Genomic DNA, 24,976 nt, shown 5'->3' on the forward strand with positions numbered 1-24,976 from the left:
AAAATACAAGATATCAAATATTAATTCCACAAATATACACTATTAAAGGTGAATTAACAAGCCACTACCTCTTATGAATAGAACGACAATGGTAATCTAGTGCTTTCTCATTGTAAAATATCAAGTTGCACTCCTCACATTTTCTATGTCGATCCTTATTCTCGCTTTCGGTAGCGTCGTGTGACATTTCATGATTATCCCTATGATTCTAAAACATTTTTTTGAGATGTTATTTTGAGAACAGAAGATAAAAAGATACTGTATAGCATTATTGTAATGATCGTGATCCAGAGAGTCATGCATCTGCTCTCTGCGCCAAAGATTCAGGTTCAAATTCCACTGATCAGAAGCATCTGATTTTATTTGATTGCTGTAACGCTATTGGAAGAAAAAGAAAGTAGGGCATTATTACCTTTAAAGGAAACTGCATTCCACAATATGAACAATGAAATTTGGTTGATGAATTGGAGTGCACCTTAAATCTGTGTCTTATCGTTTGCCGTACTGTATCAAACGACTGATTACATATGTCGCACTGAGTGTTTGGAGTTTTTATATAATTCACTGGTCGTCCACGCATGTCTATCTTTTTATTTGCATGTTTTCTGGAAGTTATGTAAAATATGAATAATAAACAATAAATTTGTAATATTTATTCGATATATTTGTGTATTTAAAAAATAGTTCAAAATAACAAAGGGCTAATAAAATCAGAAATAAATGGTATACAGAACCGAAAAGTGTAAATTTGTTTCTGCAACAAATGAAGAACAGTAAAACAATAATTTAATTATAACAAAATTGATTTCAATTTAAGCCACGTTTTCGTATATCTTATTTATTCTTATCTTATCTCTTATTAATCTCCGTCTATGAAGATATCACTAGTTTTTATTTTGTAAACATTCATAACATTTTTTTATATCGATGCGCGCCTGAGTGTTTTTGTCCGTGCCTTAGAGTGCGTGCGTCTAATGTTTAGAAGTTTTTAAACGGTTCGAGTCGCCTTATCGTATCCACGATGATAACGTCGCGGAGTCACGATTAATTGACTTCGACCGATCGTAAACTGCATGAATACCGACTCGATCACGACTAGGTTATGACTTGGTGACGAGCGTACCTAAAGTGCTCCTTCAACGCCTCCTTGGAGTTCAACTTCATCTCGCACAAAACGCAGCTGTACTGGCCCCGGGTACTCATTTAGGCGCTTGGAAAATTCGCGAAGAAACAAAGTGAGCATCGAGCGAGATTCGGAGTGCGGAAGAACGTCTAAATTCGAACGAGATCGCGACGAGCTATCAGGCATTCGGTGCGATCACCCGATTGAACATTTGTCGAATATCGCCGGTTGCAACCTCGCCCACCTTGTCGTCGGCAAAACACCTGTCCTCGCGAGCGAGAAATAGGAAGAATTGCGGATCGGGAGACACGGCAAAAAATCAATTTTCGGCCATTTTAATCGACACCGAAAGGACGCGCCATCTAACACACGATGCACAAATAAACGCGAGTATGGAAGAGTTAACGGGAATTTAACTTCCGCCGCGTGTCTTCCTTAGTACGCGAGAAAAAGAGAATATAATTTCGACCAAATTCCGACTTTATAATTTACTTGATAGTTAACTTTGGATCTGGCATAGGGATTTCAGGGAATAAGAAGGAAAAAAAATCATTTTTGTCTGAAATTATAAATATAATTGATCGAAATATAAAATTAATTTTTTAAAAATATAATTTAGAATAATATAATCATATAATTTTTTTATCTTATTTAAAAAGTCACATTTCCAATGTACGTAGGTAAATAAAAAAGTATTATTCCATGAAGTTATTTTATTCGCCATTATGATTGCATTTTTCTTCTCAAAAGACATAATAAAATTTTAGTATTTCTTAACAAGTTTCTCATATACAGGATGATTATTAATGAATGTTCCCACTTTTTACCATAAGAGCATGATTTATCGACGGATACGTTTTTCTAACATATTATTATATTAGAAATTACAAATGCGTGCTTCTATGGTAAAAAGTGGGGACATTCATTAATAATCACCCTGTATGTTTTTTTAAATGTTATGTAAAACTAAGATTTATAAAAGAAATTTAATATTAATAAATTTAATTTAATCGTTTGACAAGTTCGTCTATTTTTAGCCGCAGTAATTAAATATTTTCCAGTACGCAATATAAAAAAAGGGTAAGAGGAGCGCCAATAATATAAGGTAGCGAGATTTCTGCTACATTAATAAACGCATGTGATTGATACCATCATAAACTTATTACTCTTGAATGAAATCTATTTAGTAGAAAATTCATTATTAGATTATACGTGGAGTAGTTGGAAAAAAAAACCTTTGAAAGTGGATAATGTCAAGATTTATTGAGTCTTTAAACCTTGTTTATTATAAAATAAACAAATACTTGATAATAAATTCTGCATGCAGTGATAAAGTAAAGTTGTATTAACAGTAAAAAAACGGGATGTGACGATTTGCTTAATTATAAATATTGCGCACTTGTAAATAATATTATATATATTAGCCAAAAATATCTAATCAATGACATATGAGTCACACATACAATTTCTTTTTAAAATACTATTTATCTTTCGAAAAATATTTCTTACATTTCTTATATTCTATCTTTTATGAGTCACAAGCAAATGGTATGGAATATATTTCTTGTTACGTTGATAATAAATGTATTCTTCATTAAGATTAGATTTGACTTTTCTATTACAATTTTAGCTTTATATATTTTTGGCTTAATTTTCGGTTTAATTGATGATTTTAGACTCATGACTACAAGTAACGATTGCTTTGTACACTAAAAGCCAATAGTTAAATTGATTTGTACTAACTGATTTATATCAAGTAATTTGTGCAATAAATTAAAAGAAATACTCTTAATTTTACATTGTTGCTTATGTTGACTTAATATGCCGAATAATGAGATTAATTTTAATTCTTACGTATAATTCTTACGCATTTATGCAAATTTAAATCGTATCTGCAACCACAAAGTTACTATAATCCCACTATATTCATTCAAATCTGTTATGCAATAGAAATGAAATTTGTAAATACTAAACAAAATTTAAATTAAATTTATTTTTTAATACTTGTTAAAGGCATAGTTTCAAATTAAAAATGTTTCTAAAATGTTTTCTACATCAAATCATCAAGATATAATTTTGTACTTTTTGACTAGACTATGTAAAAAGCTATTACGTGATTGAGATATTAAAATAAGCACAGCCAAACTAATACTTGAAAAGGAAATAATTAATCAGATTTGACAAGTGCCCAAACTTAATTAAATGAAAAATAGTAACTTAATATTAAACTAATCCTACCCTGTTGAATCATTCTACATTTTCTTTTTATTAAATAAGAATCTTTTAATATATCTTTGATAATTTGAAATGTTTGGAAAATCTTTAATAAATGTATTTATATTTGGTAATTTTTATTGTTTTGATGATAAGTATTTGGTGGAAAGTTTTTGATTTTTTAGAGTCTTTGATGACTGTTTATGAGTCTTTCTTTTGCAAATGATGTGAAATGTAAGAATTTTCTAATCTTCTTTCTTTTAAGTAATGTTTTTAACTTTTGCACTCGGCTTGCACTTGCTGCACGAACTCCGTTGAGGCTCACTTGAATGAATCCGTACAGTATTAGTCGCTACCGTTGAGCCTCGCAATTAACTCTCGATTTCGAATACGTCTCGCTCGAATGATATTTCAGCAGATTCTAAATCGGTAGCGACAAAAATGTCTCATCGTTCACAAATCTTCCCATAAAAGAGGGGATGATAACCGACGGGCTTGGAGTCGAGCTCCGCTCGAGAACTACGTAGAGGCTATTTGTTTTCGAAAAATAGAAGTTGACGAGCCAATTGTCAACGTAAGATGTATTATCTTTTGTTCGAACGCTAAAAATATTTATTATAGGTATTATTTTATAATAATTGCTTAATTCCAGTTTTCCTCTTCCTCTTCTTCGTATGGTTCCTCTCTGAAGAGTATCCTGAGATTCCATTGGTCCTCCATATCCGTTCTATCCCAGTTGTAGTTGTTATATTCTGTATTACATCGTCTGTGCCTCCTTTTATGGAAATCTTCTGCAAAACCTCGATAGTCGTCGCTTAAATTCTATAAACAAGAGAGTAGAATGTTAATATTTTAGATTATTTTAGAAAGCACCACTGGTAAATTTACAATAAAAAATGTATAAAAATGTATAGTGCTTACATTTAGCTCCTCTTCATCCTCCGAAAAATTGTAATTGTCGGAAAATCCTAAGGTATATCTGGGCCATGTGGGGGTGTCCTCTCTATCCTCTACATTTAAGTATTCCGTGTTACCCATACCCGTGTAGCATAAGTTGATGCTTACGTGAATTCTGTTTTTATCGTCTCCCTCCGCAAGGAATCCGTCTACGTGATTTCTGCAATAGGTTTTCCTCGCCAATTGCACTCTATTGTGTTTCTCACAATGTATGCCACCCTTCGTGAAGCAGGTGCTCATACCCAATTCTCTATATCTTACTATTATCGGTAACGACGAGCACATTAAATGAGACATATTGCTTACATAAGTTTATGTCTTATGCCTTTAGCTCAGCGACTCGACTGAGAAGCGTCTTCGCGCCTCGATTTAGATAATTTCTATTTTTTTCCCCGGGAAAAGCAGTGGGCGTCACTTCAGGAATCGACTCGAAATGTGCAGATCGTTGCGAGCACTGAAATATAACATGTAAAACAGATTCATTCTTGAAGAAATTAGATAATTAGGTGAGATAATAAAATTGTTATATAATTGAATCCGTTACCAATCAATATTTTTAATATCTCTTTGCAGTATTTTAGAGCAATTAATTAGTAAAAAATTTTAATGTACTTGAATTTTTGTTTACGATACCGTATATTCTGTTTTCGGAGTGGAGATGCTAGCGTAATGTTAAATCAGCATTCCCACTTTTGATTTTAATTTCCAGCGAATAGGTAAGAGCAATAAACTCGGGACTAGGGCAATAAATTAGCAATAAATGAGTAATTAATTGGACCATATTTCTGTTTTTTTAATAATAGGGGTGCTAGCTTTACAGAGGTAAAAACTTGGCGTGCCCGGGTCGCATTACAAGTAAAACGCATCTGTCGTTGAAGGCGATTTGCGCAGGAGATTAAGGAGATTAAATGAATAAAATTTTTTTTTGTGAGTCATCCCTGAGAAATCTAAAGGGATAAGGCCTTCAACAGTTAATTATCAGGCGGAAAGGTGGCCAAAAAGTCGTCGTACACACTACATGCTGCGGTATCTGGAGCAGGCGTCCACCAGCGAGCTATTTCGACAATGTCGAGGAAGTCGCTCGGTATAGTACGCCTTGCTAATTAACACATAGTTCCGAAAGATTGAGCAACCATCAAAGATTAAGCTGTTGTACTCTCATATAAGAAGCGAGAAGGAAATGAAGGAAACATGGGCATCCGGCTGGGTTAATTAATTTAGACGATTTTAATTTGAATATGCGTTCATTATAAAGATTTAAGATATGTAGAATATGTTACGTAGCCCATCCGTAACGCGATGTAAACTTGACCGGTAATAGTCGCCTTTTCAGTATGCATACCGGCCAACAAGTCCCATTTGACTCTGAGAACTCCGATTTCGAGAACTTCTTATATAATTTTTAATTATCGACAAGGAGCACCGAGAGATGAATTCGCGGAAAATTCGGCGCAATAAGTTTATGCCGTGCCTGGGCTTTTGAATTCCGCACTGCGCCGCAGGTGATCATGGGCGACGCGAGTCGCGGGAAATCTAGTTCAATGTTTAATGTATTTGATATTAATGATTTTATTTTAGAGGATTTATCTCAGTTTTACGTGTGTGGCGCATGAGCAACCCGGTACATGTAATCATCATGCAATCCATATAAATTATTATCTTTTATTAATCAGAAAGAGAGAAAAGTATAGACAATCAATTAAATTTGAACGGCAATTTACAATAATTTTTAATACCACGGCCGTTCGATCTTTTATTTCAATATAATTTTTATTACTTTAAAGAAAATTATCTAATTAATTACGTCATTAGTTATTCGTTACTTATATATGCTCCTTAAAGCATTAATATTACTATTCCGGCTTCATGACAGTGTTTCAAATCTGAATATGCGGCGTGCAGCTTGAATTGAAAATTGTAAAAATTAAAAATTATTATTTGACACCAAGAACCGCTGTGATTGACATAGGCCTTCTAGTTTTGCAAAATAATCTTTAATTTGGTGAAAAAAGTTTGAAAAATATTTAAAAACTTTGAGTGATAACTTATAGATTACTAGAACTTGTAGATTAAAAAATGCCTTAAGGCTCCTGACTCCTCAGCCGAGAACTCCGCGTTGACGGTAGCGACATTTCGTCGCGGACAAAATTAGAACTAATACACGTGAAACGTGACAGATTGACGATGAAATGTTATCGTGCATGTCATTTTGTTATTATGTGTTTCATTGTAAAAACATGACTTGTCTCGTATTTACCAAATTCGTAAAAATGGACCGCGAGTAAAGTTTCTTTGAATTTTATACATAAAAGTACATTTTTCACTCCTTTTAATAGCTATCCGTGTGTTTTCCTGTCTGAATAGACGTCACTTTACGTGCTTTTTACGACTATTTACTGACTGCTAGGCGAAAAAAGGATAGTCGTGACCGATATTTAGAAGTGTTTTAAAGCCATCTGATTAGTCTGTTTTATCCAAATTGGCATTATTTAGAAATGGCACGTCGGACAAAATTATGTGCCCATGTGTTTTCCTGTTTCAATTGCTTCACTTTGCATGCTTTTTACAACTATTTACTGATTGTTAGGCAGAAAAAGGATAGTCGTGACCGATATTTAGAAGTGTTTTAAAGTCATCTGCTTAGTTTGTTTATCCAAATTGGCTTTATTTACAAATGGCATGTCGGACAAAATTACGTGTCATTTCACGCAATTTCTCGCTTCTGACGTCACGACTTCAATATGGCCGCGGCGAGTACTCAGGAGCCTTAAAAGTAAAAAAAAAATTTTTTTTCTGAAAATAAAAAATTGTTCTGTGTTCTATTTTTTATCGGATATATTACCTTTATTCATGTTTACGGTCTTTCAAAAGTAACAAATTGTTTTTTAAAAAATTCATTATAATTGCTAAGAGATCCCTCTAAAAAAAACCAAAATTTCATGGTATAATACAAGAAGTTCATCAAATTATACCGGACTTTGTCGGACTTCAAGGAATTCAACGAACTTCCACCGAGTTGTATACCGAAATTCAAAAGTGGTTACTCTTGAATTTCGGTATACTCTCGGTTTGACTTTAATATTTTATAACTCAAAAATTATCGCAAAATGATATAAAACTTTTTGGTTTATCTCGATCCCTTCTACCTCATGGTGACAAGCTTCATACAATGTTATGGGACACCCTGTATATTGAACATAATTACATTTAAAAAAATTACATTTTATATTATAAAAGACTCAGTTTTATTAAGCAAACCTTTCTTGTTGTTTATATTAATACTCGTTATATCTCCATCGGTCTAAAATTGTGATAAAATGTTTATATGCAATTGTAATACAGGGTAAAAAAAAAGTATGGCAATCCTGAAAAATCTCGAAAATATAAGATTTACAATAAAATGGTTTATTTACTGATAATATCAATTTGACCTTAGGGAATGTCGCCAAGATCAGTTCTAGATTAAATGGATTATTTTTCTTAATAGAACACCTTACTTTAAATTCCAGAATCTAATAGCTGTCAAGAGTTTTTCAAAATACTACATAAAGTTGATTTGCCTCTAATACTTCCCAAATTACGAGACTTGAATGTTAGTACCGCCGACGATTCCATTTGATTCTACTGTATGCTCTTAAAATCTTGATGATTTGCATCAATGAATAACAGAGCAATACCTAATCAAATTTATAAGAATATAGTCTTAAATTTCTTCAGCGTCGGCGGTACTAACTTTCAAGCCTCATAATTCGAAAAGTATTTTTTAAAAATAAACTTTGTTATAGTGTTTTGAAAAGCTCTTTACATCAGCTATTAGATTTTGGAATAAAAAATGAGGTATTCCATTTTAAAAAATTCATTTGATCTTGACCTGATCTTGGCAATATCCCCCCAGATCAAATTGGTATCATCAACAGACCATTTTATATCTTACAACTTTTATCTGGAACACTTGTAAAACTTATATTTTTTGAGATTTTTTTAGGATTTCCATACTTTTTGTTCATCCTGTATATGTTTAATGAATCATATCTCGAAAGTTCTAATTTCCAGATAGGTTTAAACATCGAATATTTTTGGAATAAAGAACCACTGAACAAAATCTGCGTGATATAAACATACTTTTATAAATAAAATAGATTTAAACACACAAAATAATACTAATACAAATAATACCAATACACTAATGCAATTAAACATATGTATTTTTTATAGACTGTTGTACAACTTTATTATATAACGTATGTGTATCTAAGACGGCATATATGTACATATAAAATTATAATTAAAACAGATTTTTAATTTTTTAAAGAAAAATCTGAAATATCTCTTTTTAAAATTTTATAAAAATCTTAGGATATAAAGATTGCAAATATAAAGTTAAAAGTATCAATACATAACAAATAATATTTAACATTTTATTTACATTACAGTTTACGCGCTTTGTTTTCATTGTAATTATTGCGCTCGATGACGAAAAAGATACCTAGCCCTTTACAAATATTTCAAAAGCAGCTAAGGCTCTTTTCTCTCAAAATTATATTGGATTAACTCATTTTTGCAAATGAGCACTTTATTTGTATGTTAGTGCAATTAATGCAATTGTTGATATATCGGCGACGATTGTCCATCAGTCACACCTTGCGCCGCCAGTTCCGCGAGTGTTCTTTCGAGGTAACTATGGTCGGGATAACCGTGGCCGGACGCAGACGGTCCGAGCTCGGTCTTGTGGTGAATCTCGTTCCACGTGACGACATCCTCGCGACCGGTGGTGACCGACCGACCAATCGTGAAGATCAGCCTACGCTCGAACGCAATCTGCAGTAATCTCAATACACGGCGACCGAGATTGTTGTCCGGCAGGTAGCACACCCGGGGGAAGCCTACAGCGTAAAACGCCTGACCTGGATTCGGATGTTCGTTACCCTGAATTCCGGATGGAATGCTGAAAAAAATAAAATTAAAATCAATACCGATTTTCAATTATTTCCTGCTGATAAATTTATATTTTTCAACTTATTATTCAATTAATTTCAAACTATTAGATTTATTTAAAATTAAATTAGTTTACTCTAAATGTGAAAATTCTTTCCAAATAAAATTATTTCAAAAAACTGTTTATATGTAAACTTTTTTTTAGAAATAGTAAAATTTATATAGGAAAACTTAAAAAACTTATAATTAGAAACCTATAGAAATTACAATTAAAAAACGTAAAAAAATTTTATAGTCTTTCTGATTTATTTAAATTTTCGTGATAAGTGCAAGTTTTTCTCTTTCAAATATTTACTCATAAGTGATTTGTATGGTATTGGTGTTCGGGAAGCCCGGTAATGACCGCGGTATCCGCGTCCAGTTCATCATGCCCGGCGGTTGATTGCCCCTCTTCTCGCCGTAGATCATACGACAAACTGGGCACTGTATGTACATCGGCGGCTGCTGGCAGCTGAGCATTGCATTCAAGCATGCCAAGTGCAGTCTGTGCCTGCAACGCGTTAGTTCAACCGTCAATGGTTCAGGAGCACCCAAGCATACTGGACACGAATCGGAGCCGTCGCTCTCCACCACCTTCACATATTGGGATATCACGTCGGACGTGGCGTCCATTCCTACGAGATTAATTAACATTATCTAATTATATTAATCATTCTGCGAACGTTCAACACTTTGGCATTCAAAAAATCTTGAAATTAAAATATATCAACGCGTGCAAATATGAAAATAGCTCAAATTTAGATTTATAAATAAATAAGTTATTTTATTATATTTGAAAAATATATAATTTATAGACGATTGAGTAGCTAAAATGAGTAGGACCACTGCACCAGTCGCTGTACAATCACCAATACATGACTGTTCAAAAAAAGCAACTATTAAAATAATGAGACTTTAAAATAATGAATGAAAACTATTTGATATTTTTAGACTTAATTTTTTATTTAAGTAAAATCAAAGAGATTTGATTAAAATATTTTTTATTTGTAATAATATTTAAAATGTAATTATGTTGAATTTATTTGTTCATTGACTAATGCTCACTAAATGTATTTTTGTAAGCGCGTACCAAGAATGGAATCTTTGAATCCCGCGTCGTCGCTTCCCATGCTACTGTCCAATAAATCTACTGGATTCTCGTGACTCAAATACGTGGACACAGTGTCCACGCTTGGCCTGCGACCGCTCTTAGTACTGCTGGAATCGACATCGAGCACCGTGTCCCAAGTCTTCCTCTTCTGACCGGACTCCACATTGGTTGCCGCGGGATTGTTCTCAATGCCATGTTTGCTGCTGAATATGTTGAAGTTACTAAGAATGACGCGTGCGATGTTCGTCGGTCCGTTCGTCTCCCCGTTTTTACTCTGAAAAAAAAAAAAAAAAAAAAAAAAAAATTTTTACGAATAAAGAGATCACCGACGCTAGAGATAATGTCACGATGAAAGAAATCGGTGCTCACTTTCTTATTGTTTTTCTTTGTACTTCCGTTAGACGACTTCTTATGGGCAACCTTGACAGTGGAACTCTTGACCGTAACTGACGCGGATCTCCTCCCGGAAGTGACTTGTAATTCTTCCAGTGCAACTTTAACCAACGGATAGGGCGCTTGTTGTATACGTCTGATCGGCCTCACGTAGCCCGTGCAGCATCTCACTTGCGTCAGATTGCAAAAATTGATGATATAGGGAAATCCCAAGTAGGTCTTTGAAATGTCGATGGTTTTGTCACCCTGGGAAATAATATTTCATTATCAGACACAAGCACAAAAAGTATTTAACTTGTAATAATAATTTGCTTACTCTTGCCCATGCTTCCTCTATAAGGCATTGCACTTCCATGTCGTAAGTATGCCAATCATCCGAATCACCTGCCCATTCCCACTTGGCACCTTTGCCAGCCGGCGAACCTGGCAGATAAAACTTTCTCCTTACATTGTGCGTCTCATCGCCATCGTCGCTGCATTGTGTTTTTGTCTTCAAGTTGATGTAATACCTAATTTTCAAATAAATCAATGTATATTATTATTACAATTTTCAAACTTAAAGGCTGAAGTACAAAGCACCTGATTTAATGTTTATTTTTTGTTCATATTAAGTTCTAATAATTTCAATTATTATAAATTATTATAAATAAAAGTTGATAAAAAAATAAGAGCAAAAGATATACATCAATACTTACATATTTCTATAAAGATAATATGTATGTATATAAAAAGCAATATTAAATAAAGTAAAAAATATATAAAATAAACATTCATTATATCTTTTTGCATTAAGATAACAAGTGTTTGTAGTAAAAAATAGTCAATAAACGACCAATAATTTTTTTAATAAACAATCAATGCTAATGGTCAAAATTATGTGTTGTTCTTCATGTACATCTGCTCTCGGTTTCTCTCCTTTCTTTTTTCTCTTTCTCTGCAAAACCCAAACATACACCTGCCTCACTTTTTATCGCGTGGCAAGTGCAATTAAGGCGGACGGACTACAGGCGATCGTATTTCGAATGCGTGTCGTTCGAACCTGTCGAGAGTGGGATCCGCGTCATTGAGGAAGACCCGTGTGAGCTTCTTATAATGGGCCCGTTCGAGATGCTGCGACACGGCCGGACTGTAAGGTCTCCACCGTCCGTGACGATTCTCCCACTCCCACACGACCACCGCGTGTCCGTGCTCCTGCCCCTGAGCGCTCATCCTGTCTCTCTTTCTCTCTCTCTCCGCCGTCCTTCCCGCGCGTCTACCCGCCCTCTCCGCCGTTTCCTCCCTGTGGAATTTCACACGCACGCGCGACACACACTCGCAACGTAGCGGCAGCGTGGGAACATTTTCGAGTTTTCCCACGGTCACCACGGCGGTTGTCCGATCATCGCGAATCGAACGAACGGAACGAACGGCGAATTAATATACCTTTTCCTTCCTTTCACGTCACTCGCGCGAACACTCGACGTCCACCCTGATCCCACAATCGCGAAACGAAAACACGTCGTAGAAATTCGGGACTCCACTATTGAGGAGGGAAGGAGAGGGGAGGAACAACACAACACGCGAGTCAACGCGCACTCTGGTACAGAATGACCGAGAGGGTCGGCGCACGCGAGACTCGAGTCACTCGAGAGATGACGTCGTGGACGCGCGGCAGATGAGCGAATTCGATAGATCGACGCGCGAGCTATCGCAGCGAGAGACACGTGACCACGAGCTCCTCGAGCGATCGAAAGAGAGCAGACCAGTAGACCAACAAGGAGGTTGACGACGTTTCAGGGCGACCTCGCCTAAATTTCGATTAATTCTTAATCGCCGATTAATTCGATCAGCAATGCTTAAAATTCCTAGCTCACGATTTATCGTTCCTTCAAGCTCTTTCATACGTTAACCAACAAAAAGATCAATAAGTTTAAAACGAAACAGTAGATTGAATCGATCGGCATTAAATTTGATCAACTTTGCAGAAAACAAATTTTCTAATTTTGTGATATTTTTTTCCTCGTATATTAAGTAACAAAAATTCATAATTCTGTTAGTGTTAAAATTATCGATGAGAAACTGCTTTTCATTTCTTTAAATTGTTTCATCAAATTTACACGAGCGAATCGTATATGAGTATGATTTCTGAAATCTCCCTTGTAAATTATGAAGTGAGAAAATTCGATGAAATTCCAATGAAAATTACTTCATCGTCCAATCTCCGATATGCCTTGGGCACCCCGGAGCCTTCCGTCCCTCACTGTCAAGCGATTTTTCGCTTCTAGGGATGAGAAGGGGGGAGTGGGGGATTTGTAAATACCCGTCAGCTGACCAGGATATCTCTAACAAGAAAGGTGATATTAGAGCACGTCGTCTCGTCCGAAACCTCGATAAAGTAGTGAATCCCTCGTGGAGGACGCGGTTTCGATTTGGACTCTGCGTGTCCCGACGCAGTCGGACGAGGAGTGAATACGTGGTGGGGAGGGGATCAGTGGATGCCCGTCAGCTGACGAGGATGCCTCGGAGATGCCTCGCGATTAGCAGCGAGCGACGACGACGACGACGCCGAGGAGGAGGCGGGGGCGGAGGAGAAGCGTAGGCGTCCGGAGGGTTGGCGTTCGGGTCGGCCCTGCGGCCTGCGGGGGTGTGTGCGGCGATCGAGGAGGACTCGAGGATGTTCTGCGCGGAGGGCTCGTCGTCGAAGGGCAGCTTCCTGCAGCAGAAGAAGGCCGCGCGCGAGGATCGGGCGCACGAGAAGCGCAGAGAGGCCGCGGCCACCCTGATCCAGGCCCACGTCCGAGCCTGGCTAGCCCGCGTCCGGTTCACAAAACGGATACTGTAAGTGCGAGACAAAGCCCGCGAGATTTTTTTCTGCGCGGAGACGCGCGAGCTGACCGCGAGCACGTATGTACGCGGGCTCGTAATAAACATGCGCGAGCTGATGTTTATATGAGAATGCATATTTCAATGTGTGAGTAAAAGACACTGCGTTGTCGATATTGCACTTGATCAATATTTTAGAATAACTCTGTAAAAATTACGCTGTTATCTCTGCGATGTAAATAAATACTGTTGATAGTCGGTCGGATTTACAGAACTTCAGGCAAATGTGAAGATAAATTGAATCACATATTAGAGAATCACATGGTAGAGAAATTTTTTATATTAGTTTTACATTTTCTACTTAATTTAATATATTAATAAGTAAAGTGTATTTTTATTTTCCTTATTCCACTGTTTCAATTAGTAAATTTGTCTCCTGCAAGAATGGAATTATATCATAAAAGCCGATTGACATAAAATGCATAGCTCCATGCAAAAAAATTGAGTTATCTGACAAGACTATTTTTATTTCTAGAGAAGAATTTGATAACAATTTCCTTGATGATGCTGGCGCTGACAATGCGTTGGTAGAACTGAAACCCGCTCTGGAGGTGTATAGAATTATTTCTAGATTTTTGTTAATTTATAAGAAAGAAAGGGATCAAGACAGAATAGAGAGAGTGTGTAGGTGAGTACACAAAGCTTGAATATTTCCATTTTTTCTTTGAGAAAGATCCAAAACATAGTTGAACCTTGACAATCTTTCAGATACCTTGTACTGACTCTCGATTCTGAGTCTCCAAAGATATCTTACGTTGGAGTGGCGTTCAACAAGGATCACTACATATCATGGATATCGCAAATGAAGACAGTTTTGTACCACTGCCTCTCTGGCTTGGACAGCCTGAAGCCGGAGAGGGTATCGGACCACAAATCTATTCTTCTGCGACTACACACCCTGGTGAGTTTTACATCGCCAGGAACGTGGGCTATTCAAAAGGTGAAGGGCATGGACCAGCTGAAAGCTGGTATGAGCCAGCTGTGCGCGAACATAATGGGTCACCTAGTTAACAATGGATTCTACGCTATTATGCAGGTAATGATAACAAGATAAGAGACTTTCTAACGATCCCGATTCTTTCTCTAATTCTGGGTCATGTTTTTTTATTTCAGACTCTCCTAATGAAGGGACTGGGTAGAGCGAAAATCGCTCTGAAACCGGTTACACTTTCAGCAGCGGTTACTCTGACACTGAGACCATTGATCTCTTCCCAAATGTCTGACAAGCTAGTGTCCCTGTTCCTAATTAACATCTTTAGCGTGCCAGCTCTGGTCTATCACCTGAATGTCTTGTCACCAGAGGTAGAAAAGAAAGAAAACATTTACAAGCTTCATGTACATTATGATATTTCTTCTGTAATCTATGTGAAGTTCCTAATGTATATTTACAGTGCATTTCATCGTTCATAACGAATAACCTCTTTGCGAGAAGTTTGGAGTTGCTAAATTCTGAACAAAATTTGAGGATCGTCTTTAACGCGCTGGAGGGCAGTTATGCGCTTTGTTTGCTCGCTAATTTGATACAACTAGCAAACATTGAAAGGGAGGAAGTATTGAGAGACCTCTGCTTTCCTTCTTTTACAGTAAGTTGTTACAATAATCTTTCCATTATGTGAATCGATAATATTTCGTTGATTCTTTACAGTTTGTCGTTACAAGAATGCTGGAAGCATGTCAACAATACGTAGTCGCCAAACGGAGTAATTTGACGCATTGGCATCCAGTATTAGGCTGGTTTGCACAGACAATCGATACCTCATTGCAGGATGCAACTCCTTCGGTAAAGGTGCAGCTCGCATGTCTTTGGACAGGCAGGATTGTTACGCATTTAATCGGTGAGAGTCATGAATTTTATCTCAGATACTTCTTATAATTCGCAAAAGAGTGTCTGATTAAGATCAATTTGCTTCTTGTTTACTTTCTATTTTCTTTTCAGAGCAGCCACTAACTGAATTTGTTGAGAAAGAGGTATCATCTCCGGTAGAACAGCAAAGTACCTCTTCCATGGGCGCCAATATTTTCCGACGAGCATTTCTCGAGGCTCGCACTAATAGAAACAACAGCACCAAGAACTATAGGAAACTGGGCAGTCCAGAGGCTACCAAGATAGCTCTGATTTGTTCTCTGTATCAAACGGCATTGCACACCCTTACGCAGATGAAAATAGAAATACTGACAGGTACATATATTATAGATTAGCATATAATTATGCAAGATACTGATAAATTATTCATAGTCATATATCGACTAACATGTACATACAAAAACAGGATTGTGCTATCAAGGCAAAATTCTGTATCATATGTGGCTGTTTCTGACCACCCTGGGACCGCACTGTGGTTTGAAAGCGTTTCTAGATCTCTTGGCAGCCAATACTAAGTGCACTGCACCCGAGTTCCAGATGTTAATATTGTTTGCGGACTGTATGACGCACTATGTTACGTAAGTGATGTGATTTTCTTTCAAACATATTAAATTTAAATTTGATTGATTTTAAATGAATACTAATCTTATGATTCCTTAATTTCAGCATCTTAGACGACATGGAGATGTACGAGCATCAAGATCCCTTCAAGCTCACGGACTTCATCACTATGTCGTACTTTTTAAATCAATTCTTGTACAAAGCGGTTCTCACTAATTTATTCGGTAATTTAATCAGTTTTTGTCATGTTAAATTAATCAAAATTGCAAGAGAAAAATAGAAAGAATTCAAAGATTGATATACGAAGATGTGATATATGTACGTTTTTTTAAATTACAGATGTGAAATCGGTATCTAGCAATCCTCTGTTTATTTCACTTTACATTCTTTTAATGGCAATCTATCGACGTGATTGCCGCAGGACGTTCTGCCCGGAAGGTCACTGGTTAGCCAAGTTAAGTATATCTTGTGAATTTATCTTCAGTATTTTATGAATAACTCAGATTCCAATTACAAAACTTTTAATACATAACTGAAATAAAGATATGTATTTATTACATTTATTTTAATATTGAATATATCGTGATTCACAATTTTATTTTTTAAAATAGGAAGTACGAGTATCTGGCTTCTTGGCTGATTTGGAAAAGGGACGACGTGGCGCAGCGCTTTTACTTTCAAAAATGCCTCATGTCATTCCTCATTCCGAGCGAGTTGTATTATTTCGTAAACATATAGCCGATGAAAAAGCTGTGATGGGTTTGACTGAGAGTGCTTGTAACAGTCCTCCGACTACTCTCATCGTCGTACACAGGTCTGTTGATATGTTTCTACTTGTGTTTAATCATTCTTGTTGTAGGTCCTAAAAGAATTTGTTTTACTTTAGTAGAATTTGACACTTTTTTAAAAATCTTTCTTTTCCAATATGGTATATTTCACGATTTTTTTGTAGTGTATTGTTTGCTTCAATATATAAAGTATTCTTTTATATTTTACAGAACACGGATAGTCGAGGACGGATACAGACAATTGGCCATGTTGCCGTCACAGGCATTGAAAGGTGTAATCAGGGTACGTTTCGTGAACGAGCAAGGTCTAGCCGAAGCCGGCATTGATCAGGATGGAGTTTTCAAGGAGTTCTTGGAAGAGACAATAAAGCGAGTATTCGACCCATCTCTGAACTTGTTCAAAGCTACCAGCGAAAACAGGCTCTACCCATCTCCCACGTCTTTCATGCAGGACAATCACTTGCAACTGTTCGAGTTTGTCGGGCGGATGCTCGGCAAAGCAGTTTACGAGGTAGATTTATCCATGATGAAATAAATTAATTGTAAATGTGACATAATTTAAAAATTGCAGATAAAGATTAAATTATGAAATAATATTTTTAAAATAATCTCTTTCATATTATTATAAGTATATGATTTAATGATTATTTTAATTATTCACATTATTTATGATATTAATATTATTTTTCAGTGTTTATATGGTTTTACTATATTAATACTTAATTAGTCCGAAATAAAGAAATGAGTAAGATTTAGTTTTATCATCCTTAAATAAAATCAATTTTCTCGCAACGATTGATCTCTTTCCAGGGTATCGTCGTGGACGTGCCTTTCGCGTCATTCTTCGTTTCACAATTTTCTGGGCAAACAGGTGGCGCGTTGTACAGCTGGCTGGACGAGCTCGCCTCGCTGGATCGCGATCTCTACCGTAGTCTGACTTTAGTGAAGCACTACAAAGGCGATATTCGTCAGTTGGAGTTGACATTCTCTCTCGACGAGGATGTGCTCGGAAAGTTGGTCACGCACGAGCTGATCACTGGCGGGCGCACGACCGCCGTGACCAATCAAAACAAGATTCAATATATTCATCACATGGCGCATTATAGAATGTATCATCAGATCAAGGAGCAAACGACCGCCTTTATTAAGGGATTCCGCTCGATCATTAATCCCGAGTGGCTGTCGTTGTTCTCGACACCCGAGGTGAGATTTCAAGAGCACTTACATTTATTTGTAGTGCAATCTATAACTGAGATATCAGAATCAAATAGCGTATAATTATTAATTTGAATATGATAAATCGAATATAGTTACATATAATTAAATGTAATGTAACAGTTAAATTAATAAATTATTTCAATGACTTTGAATTGGAATCATAGTTTTATAGTCCGAAGAGAATTTAAGATGAAATAAAAGCTTAAATAAAACATAATTATATATACATACATACATACATACATACATACATATATATATATATATATATATATATATATATAATTTTATATATATATATACATATATATATACATACTACTTATATACTTGTATACGTTTGATTAAATAATCATGGAACATGGTTTTGCAGTTACAGAGATTAATTTCGGGTGATAACGTACCTTTAGACCTGCGAGATTTACGAAGACATACTCAATACTACGGCGGGTTTCATGATAGTCATCGAGTGGTATGCTGGCTGTGGGACATTTTGGAGAAGGATTTTACGGAAGAGGAAAGAGGCTTGTTCCTAAAGGTATATAATATTAACTAATAGTTTCTTTGATCGACAATTCAGCAATGATTTTCTTGAATTAGTAATATCTCTAATATCGATATTTTATTAATAATTTTCTTAATATTAATAATGATGTTTATAATAGTTTGTAACGAGTTGCTCGAAGTCACCTTTGCTGGGTTTTGCACACCTGGAGCCACCTTTCTCTATACGATGCGTAGAAGTGTGTGACGATGAAGACACCGGCGACACTATTGGTACGATCGTTATGAAGTAGTTAAAAAAAAATGAGCCAATTTTTTTATAATCGAGACAAAAATCGAGCAACAAAAATCGAGAAACTAAAAAGATCTTCAAGTTCTTTGTAAATTTAACTTAATTAAACATTTTTTTTTTACGATTCAGGCAGTGTAATCAGGGGTTTCTTTACGATTCGCAAGAAGGATCCGCAGAACCGACTGCCCACTTCATCAACATGTTTCAACTTGCTTAAGCTGCCGAATTATCAAAAAAAGAGCACGCTGCGAGAGAAGCTGCGCTATGCCGTCACTAGCAATACCGGTTTCGAACTCTCTTAAGTGTTACCGGTCACGCATTTTTCCTTCTCAGGAAAGAAATAATGAGCGAAGGATTGTGCGAATTTGTCGAAACATCATGCGCGAATTTTCGACAATCGCAACAAAATGAGATTCGATCGGCAATCGGATACGCCGTAAGATTTCATAGGGATGAAAAAATGACTGACACGATCGATACCTCGAATTCGACACTCTAAAGCGATGTCAAGTGATGCCTAAACCGCCCTTATCCCTATCCAGATATATTGTATAATCTACAGCACGATTAAATTATCTGTTGATTTTTAGGTGACGCAAACATCTTAGATGTGTCGTGATTTTCTTTGAGAAAACAGCGACCTCAGTATTGTTCGGGAATCGATGGTATCGTGAAGCAACATGTGAATGTACAACATAAGGGTACACAATAACGAGTTCTGCGAATAGTTAACTGTTAGATACATACGTATACACATATATATATATATATATATATATATATATATATATATATATTATAATTAAATAAATTTCATCGTATAACGAGAGCTAAGTATTTTAGGGTGGAGCCTGTTTACAACGTTCGTTTCTGCGGTCTTCGATATATTCATACAGGCACACACTATCGATTTGAAATACATCATACCTCATGAGCTTAATACCGCTGAGATAATTGTGCGCTTGTTAGTGAATAGAGTCGTTGATCAAACATTACATTAAGATCAGGGGATGGCGGACATTTAAATTTATTTTCATAGATAATGTTGAAAATAACATTCATTACCACTCGGGCCCGCTGATTGATGGGTATCCACTTTGGAAATTGAATTAATAAGCAGGGAAAGACCGCATCCATAATCGTGATCCTGAAAGTTTGTAATATCTTACACAATTATAAATTACTAAATTATTACTTGATTTATTCTCTGAATTATTACTCAGTATAATTAGAGTAATTAACTTAAGGTTATAATGTAGAACGATACTTTGAGTTTATATTTTTACAAAAAATTTTTTTACTTATATATTTCACTTTTTTAATTGTGATAAAACTTGGAAAAGTATAGAGGTTCCTAAAATGAGGAAATTAGTGTATAATGATATGTTTTGTTGCATTTCAAACTGTCGTGGACACAATCTTTTGTAAAAAATTTTAAAAGGCTGTGATCCATACTGTTTATTGATTCAATTGAGCTTGCATTCGCACTTTGGAAAAGGTTCGCCACTCCCGCTATTTAACAGGAACATCCTTGGAATTGGGGGATGCCTTGTCGACGAACTAGCGCGCGTGCGAAGTAAGTCTCTGTGAGCAATCAAAAAACGACTTGCGTGTTTCTAAAAAAATTTTCTCCAATAAGAGAAAGATCAATGGGGGAGACCGCGATCTATTTTGAAAGCTATTTTCTCAAGATTTTTGTACGGATTATTGGCGCGACGTGCCATCTAATCGATTTAATACGATCTAAAAGGTACAATTCCCATGGGCGCTCGCGGACGAGAAGTCCCTGGGATTCGTTCCGATCGAAGGAGATTATGACAAGAGTCTCGTCGTATTCCACGCGGTTGGAAAGTTCTTCGAATGTCCGTAATAAGAAACTGATTGAATAACAAGAGATTAGAGAAGGGAAAAAGGAGAAAAAACAAAGAGAAATGTATTTTTTTAATTTTAAAATAATACATATTTTCCTTGTATTTGTCTCTAGTGAAATTTTAATCGTCGTGACAAGTAAATGAGAGATAGTTTGATAAAGAAACTGCACGTGGACAAAATGAAATTTATAATACTATAATTTATATTATATTAATGTACATCATCGATTTAATTTTATCTTTTTATCACACTTTTATATCGCAATTGTTAGGTGGAGATTTTTAACGATTAGTCCAATTGCTTAAACAGTCTGATCATGTTTAACTCGAGTTTCCATAGAGTGGTGCCAGATTTTTTTCGCTCATTATACGGCGTGAAGTCGACGAAGATTTTATCCTTCGAACAAAACTCGTCGTGATCGCAACGTGTGCGAGATACAAACGTGTGTTTATAAATACGAAAAAAAAGAGAGGGCCACAGAAAAAAAAGGTGCTGCGATATTCCGCGCGAGAAGCGAAGTCTGTAATGATGTAATATTATTATTGCTCTTGCCTTTCGGGTACGCATTCTTCTGGCAGACGACAATGCGCAAGCGGCATTGACGTTGGAAGGAATTCGATAATAGACCAAAGATAAGGGCGAATGATTCGTGAGATGTAATCTCTGCATATTTTCCTACGTGATTAGGCCGATTCGTTGCGAGCGTGCTGTAAACCTGCGTTCACGCAATCGATGAGATCGCAATTACAAAAAAAAAAAAAGAGGACGCGCCGCATTGTTGAACGTTTGTACGATTTTTATTTTTCGAGGTGAACAACACGAAGATGCTCTCATCGCATCGGAGCGCGTAGAATATAACTGATCTTCAAATCATGCATGTTCAATGTAGCTGTAAACTCAGTCTTACTTGGTGTTTGTGCAATATCTATTAGTTTCCGAGTATACAGTCAAATTGACTCTTCCTTTATTTACGCGATATGTAGGGTTATTGCATTAGTCGCTGAACAATCACCAGTAAATGACTATTTCAGAAAAGTATTAAAATAATAAGACTTTAAAATAATAAATTGCGAATTGATTCTACTTTTTATAATCTAATTTTTATAAAGATTTTGTTAAGAGATCATTTTTTTAATTGTAATCAAAATTTCATGTATGTATTCATTGATTAGTTCAATTTTTTATTTGTTCACTGACTGGTGCAGTGAACCTATATTTACATCGACGCTAAGTTATATTTGTACATTGTTGTATATTCGACTTAATTAGGGACGTTGCGTGAGCGCGGGATTGTGTGCATTTATTAAAATGAAGCAGCGAATACTTCGGCACGTATACTCGTCGTAAGAGCGATAAAGTTTACAGGACGACTATCAGTATAAGTATAGGCTTAAGATTGGCATAATCGAACGGGAAACTTGCGATTGTAAGACGATTCGACGCTCGCCGCGATAACGAATTTCATTGCATTTACGAGGTTTAACAATTAACGAGACCGCGCGAGATAACTCTTCGTCGAAAGAGAGAAACAGAAGAAAAAAAAAAAGGATGCAGGGAATGTAGCAACGCAACTGTGAAGCGAGTTTCTCTTACAATTGCAAAGCGAACGAAGGCGACGCATTGTGTAAATCGCTCGTCTCGATTATGCAACGGCCGCCCCGCGCTCGCCGTTTGTTAATCGACGGTTTAAATTATTAAGATTCTGTGTAACGAGGAGAGGAGATTCTGTGTAAGAACGGGAGAGATCCGCTAATTTCATATACGGTGAGGATTGGCAACAATCGTGTAAATATATACACACGTCGTAAAAGGTGTTGCATTAATGTCTCTCGTGTGCATTTCGCTTTCCTTCATTACGCAACCGATCCCTTCCTGCGAAAAAGGCAGAGAAAAAGAGAGAAGAGGAGGATGAAACTCGCAAACTCCATTGCCAAAAGGAAGAATGAAAGTTCAGATAGGAGTTTCGCGGAAGTAGGTGACCGATTTTGAGATCGGCCAGCTTATCGCTTGTTCCAACGACGGATTATCTCACTTAATTATTTCGAGATTTATCATTGTACTTCGCGCGAAGAAATATGTTCGAGTCGAAAGAAAGAGAACTGCGAACGCGTTGCATGTTAGCAATACAATTTTGACGAGTTCACACACACTACATACTGTACAAAAAAAAAAGATTGCCCTGTTTCAACGTACACACTGTAATAAGAAAGCGGGAAAAAAAAATTTATACGCATGTATAATTTTATTAACGTTACAAAACTCGATGTAGGAAAAAGTCAGGGGAGAGAAGTTCGATTTCCTTTAATAAAATCACTAAAACGATGGATCTTTTGTTACCCTTTCCGACACTTATTTCGTCTACAGGAAGAACAGAAAGAACAGAAAGGGAGGGAGAGAAGGAGAGAAGACTGATAGAGTCGAAGAGAGGAAGTTGAAAACGTGGCGCGCACGCGCGCGCGCCTGCGCGCTGCTCGACGCGCCGGTCACGTGACCGCCTTTGTGCCCGGCGCTGCGGGTCGTGGTGGCGCAGGGCCTGGCGTAGCCTGGCGACATCAGTGGCCAGCAAGCTTCGACTGCGGGCAGACGTGTGTATCGTCGGCGGAGCGCGGCTCGATCTCCCGTCGCGGCTACGCGAGAAACTCTCCTTTTTTTTCTCCCTCCCCCCTCTCTGTCTTCACTGGACGCGTGTGTGTCTCTCTCTCTCTCTCCTCCCGCTCCCGTCGTGCTCCCCCCCCCTCTCTCTTTCGTCCATCTGTCGCTATCAGTCACCCCCGTCTCCGCGGCGTGTGTTGTCGCGCGTGTCGTCGGCTCGGTCGGAGAGAAAACGTTCTCCCCTTCGCGTGTGGTTCCCGGGTTGGTGTTCTTGGTGCTCCGCTTCTCATCCCGCGTGTGCTCCGAACGAGCAAACAAGAGAGAGAGAGAGAGAAAGAGAGTGAGTGTTTCGCTGCGCGAGGAGGCGATTACCACGCAGTGGCAAAACGGCAGTGGCGGCGGCGGTCGCGAGGGAGAGCCCGTGCGTGCGTACGTGCAGCGTGCGTGCGTGCGTGCGGGCGTGCGTACGTACGCGCACCGAGGGAACATCGTGGACTGGACGACGTGGACGGCCACAAACGTCGTCGGCTTCCTCCTCGCGCGACGCGTTCCCATCGCCGCGTCGCCGTCTCCTTTCTCCACCACGTCGCGTGTCTCCTAGAAACAAGCGCCGCCCTCCGCTGCTCGTCCACCACGTTTCTCCCCTCCTCCACCTTGATCCATCACCGCGTTGGCACCCAGGAGGTAACCCCGACGGCGACAAAGACGACGACGACGACGACGACGTACGTTGTTATGAAGCCCGCCGCCACGGGAGAGTGCGATTGACGGACGCGGCGGCGGCGACGCGTCGTCGGCGGAGAGAGTGCGGGAGCGGACCGTGATTGGGAGTACGCATACATACACGGAGAGTGCAGCGGTGCGTGTGGTGTGTGTGTGTGCGTGTGTGCGTGCGCGCGCGCGCACGCTTCTGTGCGTGCGCGCGTGAATGGATGCGTGCATCAAACATAACCTAACCTGAGCGTCGCCAAGCGCGCTAAGTGCCGTTCGCTGTCACGCTCTCGCGATATCGTACGTGACGGAAGGGATATATATATACATATATATGTTGCATGCAGATGTACATGCGTATCATCGGGATTGCGGAGACAGGCTCTTCGAGATCGGGGATCGCACAGGCGCGACGATAATAACGGTGATGCCCTCGGCGTCCTCGTCGACGTGAGCGCGAGCGACGGCGAGGTGTGCGCGCGGGAGGTGGAGGACGACACGTCGTCGCTTATCTCGGAGCGCGTGATAAAGGACGCCGTCCGCGCAGCGTATCGCTCGCGCGAGTGACCGCCTCGCCAGTAGAGTGTGACCGGTGTGAAGACCGGAGCGAAGACATCCCTTCGGTGCTGCAGCGAGAGAAGAGAGGAACTATGCCCGTCGCGTGAGATTCAACGTCTCTAACATCATCACCACCACTATCACCACCGGGTCCACCACCGATCGACTCGCCCGCCGATCGTACGTGGCTGAAACGGGCGACACAAAGTAACGGTGGCTCGCCTCGTCGTCGTCGTCGTCGTCGAGGGGGCGAAGAAGCACGGCCCGTGAAGTGGGGGCGGACGGGCCAGCAAGTGCTTTGATGGCAGTGGTTGGGCCCAGCCGGCACTCGCGGGTGTCCATGAGCGTGTCCATACCGCTGATGCAGGGCGGCGGGGCGGGG

At 38.2% G+C, this 24,976-nt stretch overlaps 5 protein-coding genes across 5 annotated transcripts in view; 2 read left to right on the forward strand and 3 right to left on the reverse strand.

Moving 5' to 3' along the window:
• The window catches only part of LOC105201291 (zinc finger and BTB domain-containing protein 41-like), a 2,807-nt gene extending 1,318 nt beyond the window's left edge, over nt 1-1,489 (reverse strand). Inside the window, exons 1-3 of the mRNA XM_039456972.1 lie at nt 1,124-1,489; nt 413-605; nt 69-208 (exon numbers count right to left, since the gene is read on the reverse strand). Of these exons, the coding sequence (XP_039312906.1) occupies nt 69-208; nt 413-605; nt 1,124-1,203 (413 nt within the window). The 5' untranslated portion in view covers nt 1,204-1,489. The remainder of the gene's footprint in view (nt 1-68; nt 209-412; nt 606-1,123) is intronic.
• Nucleotides 1,490-3,036: 1,547 nt separating this feature from the next.
• LOC113004822 lies at nt 3,037-4,550 on the reverse strand. The gene is made up of 2 exons (XM_026139255.2): nt 4,259-4,550; nt 3,037-4,159 (listed from the first exon to the last, which is right to left on the reverse strand). The coding sequence occupies exons 1-2, from the start codon at nt 4,532-4,534 to the stop codon at nt 3,980-3,982; spliced, it is 456 nt and encodes a 151-aa protein (XP_025995040.2). The 5' UTR covers nt 4,535-4,550; the 3' UTR covers nt 3,037-3,979.
• Nucleotides 4,551-8,499: 3,949 nt separating this feature from the next.
• Nucleotides 8,500-12,734, reverse strand: LOC105201290 (protein deltex). Its single transcript, XM_039457581.1, has 6 exons — nt 11,812-12,734; nt 11,089-11,281; nt 10,749-11,018; nt 10,359-10,653; nt 9,585-9,903; nt 8,500-9,239 (listed from the first exon to the last, which is right to left on the reverse strand). The coding sequence occupies exons 1-6, from the start codon at nt 11,979-11,981 to the stop codon at nt 8,888-8,890; spliced, it is 1,599 nt and encodes a 532-aa protein (XP_039313515.1). The 5' UTR covers nt 11,982-12,734; the 3' UTR covers nt 8,500-8,887.
• A 142-nt stretch (nt 12,735-12,876) lies between these two features.
• On the forward strand, nt 12,877-23,057 carry LOC105201289 (ubiquitin-protein ligase E3B). Its single transcript, XM_026139254.2, has 16 exons — nt 12,877-13,589; nt 14,110-14,262; nt 14,343-14,670; nt 14,748-14,936; nt 15,026-15,217; nt 15,280-15,469; nt 15,571-15,813; nt 15,905-16,076; nt 16,165-16,283; nt 16,399-16,514; nt 16,671-16,873; nt 17,058-17,358; nt 17,658-18,050; nt 18,439-18,603; nt 18,731-18,842; nt 18,991-23,057. Exons 1-16 carry the CDS (start codon nt 13,426-13,428, stop codon nt 19,161-19,163), a joined length of 3,213 nt encoding a protein of 1,070 aa, XP_025995039.1. The 5' UTR covers nt 12,877-13,425; the 3' UTR covers nt 19,164-23,057.
• Nucleotides 23,058-23,205: 148 nt separating this feature from the next.
• LOC105201288 (serine/threonine-protein kinase NLK) overlaps nt 23,206-24,976 on the forward strand; it is a 99,195-nt gene continuing 97,424 nt past the window's right edge. The window contains 1 exon segment of the mRNA XM_011169254.3: nt 23,206-24,976. Coding sequence (XP_011167556.3) covers nt 24,896-24,976 — 81 coding nt within the window. The 5' untranslated portion in view covers nt 23,206-24,895.

This window comes from Solenopsis invicta, chromosome 14, assembly GCF_016802725.1.
Source record: "Solenopsis invicta isolate M01_SB chromosome 14, UNIL_Sinv_3.0, whole genome shotgun sequence".
NCBI classification, from domain to species: domain Eukaryota; kingdom Metazoa; phylum Arthropoda; class Insecta; order Hymenoptera; family Formicidae; genus Solenopsis; species Solenopsis invicta.